The 1,140-nt window shown below is 52.4% G+C and overlaps 1 protein-coding gene across 1 annotated transcript in view; it reads right to left on the bottom strand.

Moving 5' to 3' along the window:
* Positions 1–307: 307 nt before the first annotated feature.
* LOC132206815 (interleukin-17C-like) overlaps positions 308–1,140 on the bottom strand; it is a 103,475-nt gene continuing 102,642 nt past the window's right edge. Inside the window, exon 4 of the mRNA XM_059641884.1 lies at positions 308–587. Coding sequence (XP_059497867.1) covers positions 341–587 — 247 coding nt within the window. The 3' untranslated portion in view covers positions 308–340. The remainder of the gene's footprint in view (positions 588–1,140) is intronic.

Raw genomic sequence — 1,140 nt, 5'->3', positions numbered from 1 at the left:
CTTAATACCATCACATGGAACTTCTGGCTGCTTGCCTTGGCTTTGGTGGAGCAACGCATCCTGGAGAGGCGCTCATGCCCAGAATTTCCAGCTCAGGATCAGTGCCAGTCACTACGGAATTAGGGTCACGCAGAGAGGTGACCGAGGGAGAAAAAGAGAGAGTGACAGAGAGTCCAAAATACAAGGTGAAACGGAGGTGCAGCGTGAAAGAGAGAGAACGGGGGTGACGTAGAGTGCAACAGAGACAGGTGGGGGAGAGGAGGACAGAGAGAAGGTGATGGAGATAAAGAGAGTGAGAGCGAGAGCAGCCTCGGTTCATCAGCTGTGGTGTCGTGGCTAGTTAGTGTCTCAGCCGCCTCTGCCTGACACAGGTACATCCAATGGGGACAGCGAGAATCTTCTTGATGAGCTGGGTCCTTCCTCCAGAGCGGCTCCAGTACCACACGTCGATGGTGTGCGAGAGTGGGATAGAGTCAAGGCGAATGCTGAAATTTGGGGAACTCTCTAACCCCGGGACCACACAGTTCTTCTGCAGACACTCGGCCTCTCTGATGGTCGGTGGGTAGCGGTCAGGGTCCGTGCAGATTCTGGAGGGAGAGAGGGACAGTCATTTCAACCTCTCCCTCTGTCACAAACTCAGTGTTTCCCACAGCCCCGAGTGTCTTCATAGAGCCCAGCTCACTCCGTCTCACTCTTGCACTCACATACTCTACCTCTCCGTCTGTCTGTCGCTCTCACTCTCCCTCTCTCTGTCTCACTCACTCTCTGTCTGTCCCTCACTCCCAGTGTCTTTCAATCTCTGTCTCTCTCTCTCTAATTCTCTCTCCATCCCTCTCACTCTGTTTCTCTGTGTATCCATCCCAGAATATTTTTGCCCCCTACCCCATACCTTTCTGTCAATGTCTGGTCCATCTCCTCCTCTCTGCCTGTCTGTCTCTCTGTCACATCTCCCTGTTTCTTTTTCTCTCCCTCCCACCTGTGTTTCAATCTCTCACGTTGTTCCCCTCTCGCTCTGTTTCTTAGTCACACACTCTTTCTCTCTCTCACTGTTGCTAACTTTCTCTTCTCAGCACTTCCACTGTCACTCACTCTCACTAACTCTCAATTTCTCCCACTATCCGACCCCCCCCACACAGATAT

The sequence above is a fragment of the Stegostoma tigrinum genome, chromosome 43 (genome assembly GCF_030684315.1).
Source record: "Stegostoma tigrinum isolate sSteTig4 chromosome 43, sSteTig4.hap1, whole genome shotgun sequence".
In the NCBI taxonomy this organism is placed as follows: domain Eukaryota; kingdom Metazoa; phylum Chordata; class Chondrichthyes; order Orectolobiformes; family Stegostomatidae; genus Stegostoma; species Stegostoma tigrinum.
Note: the sequence above shows the minus strand (reverse complement) of the source record. Positions and strands in the feature narration are given on the sequence as shown.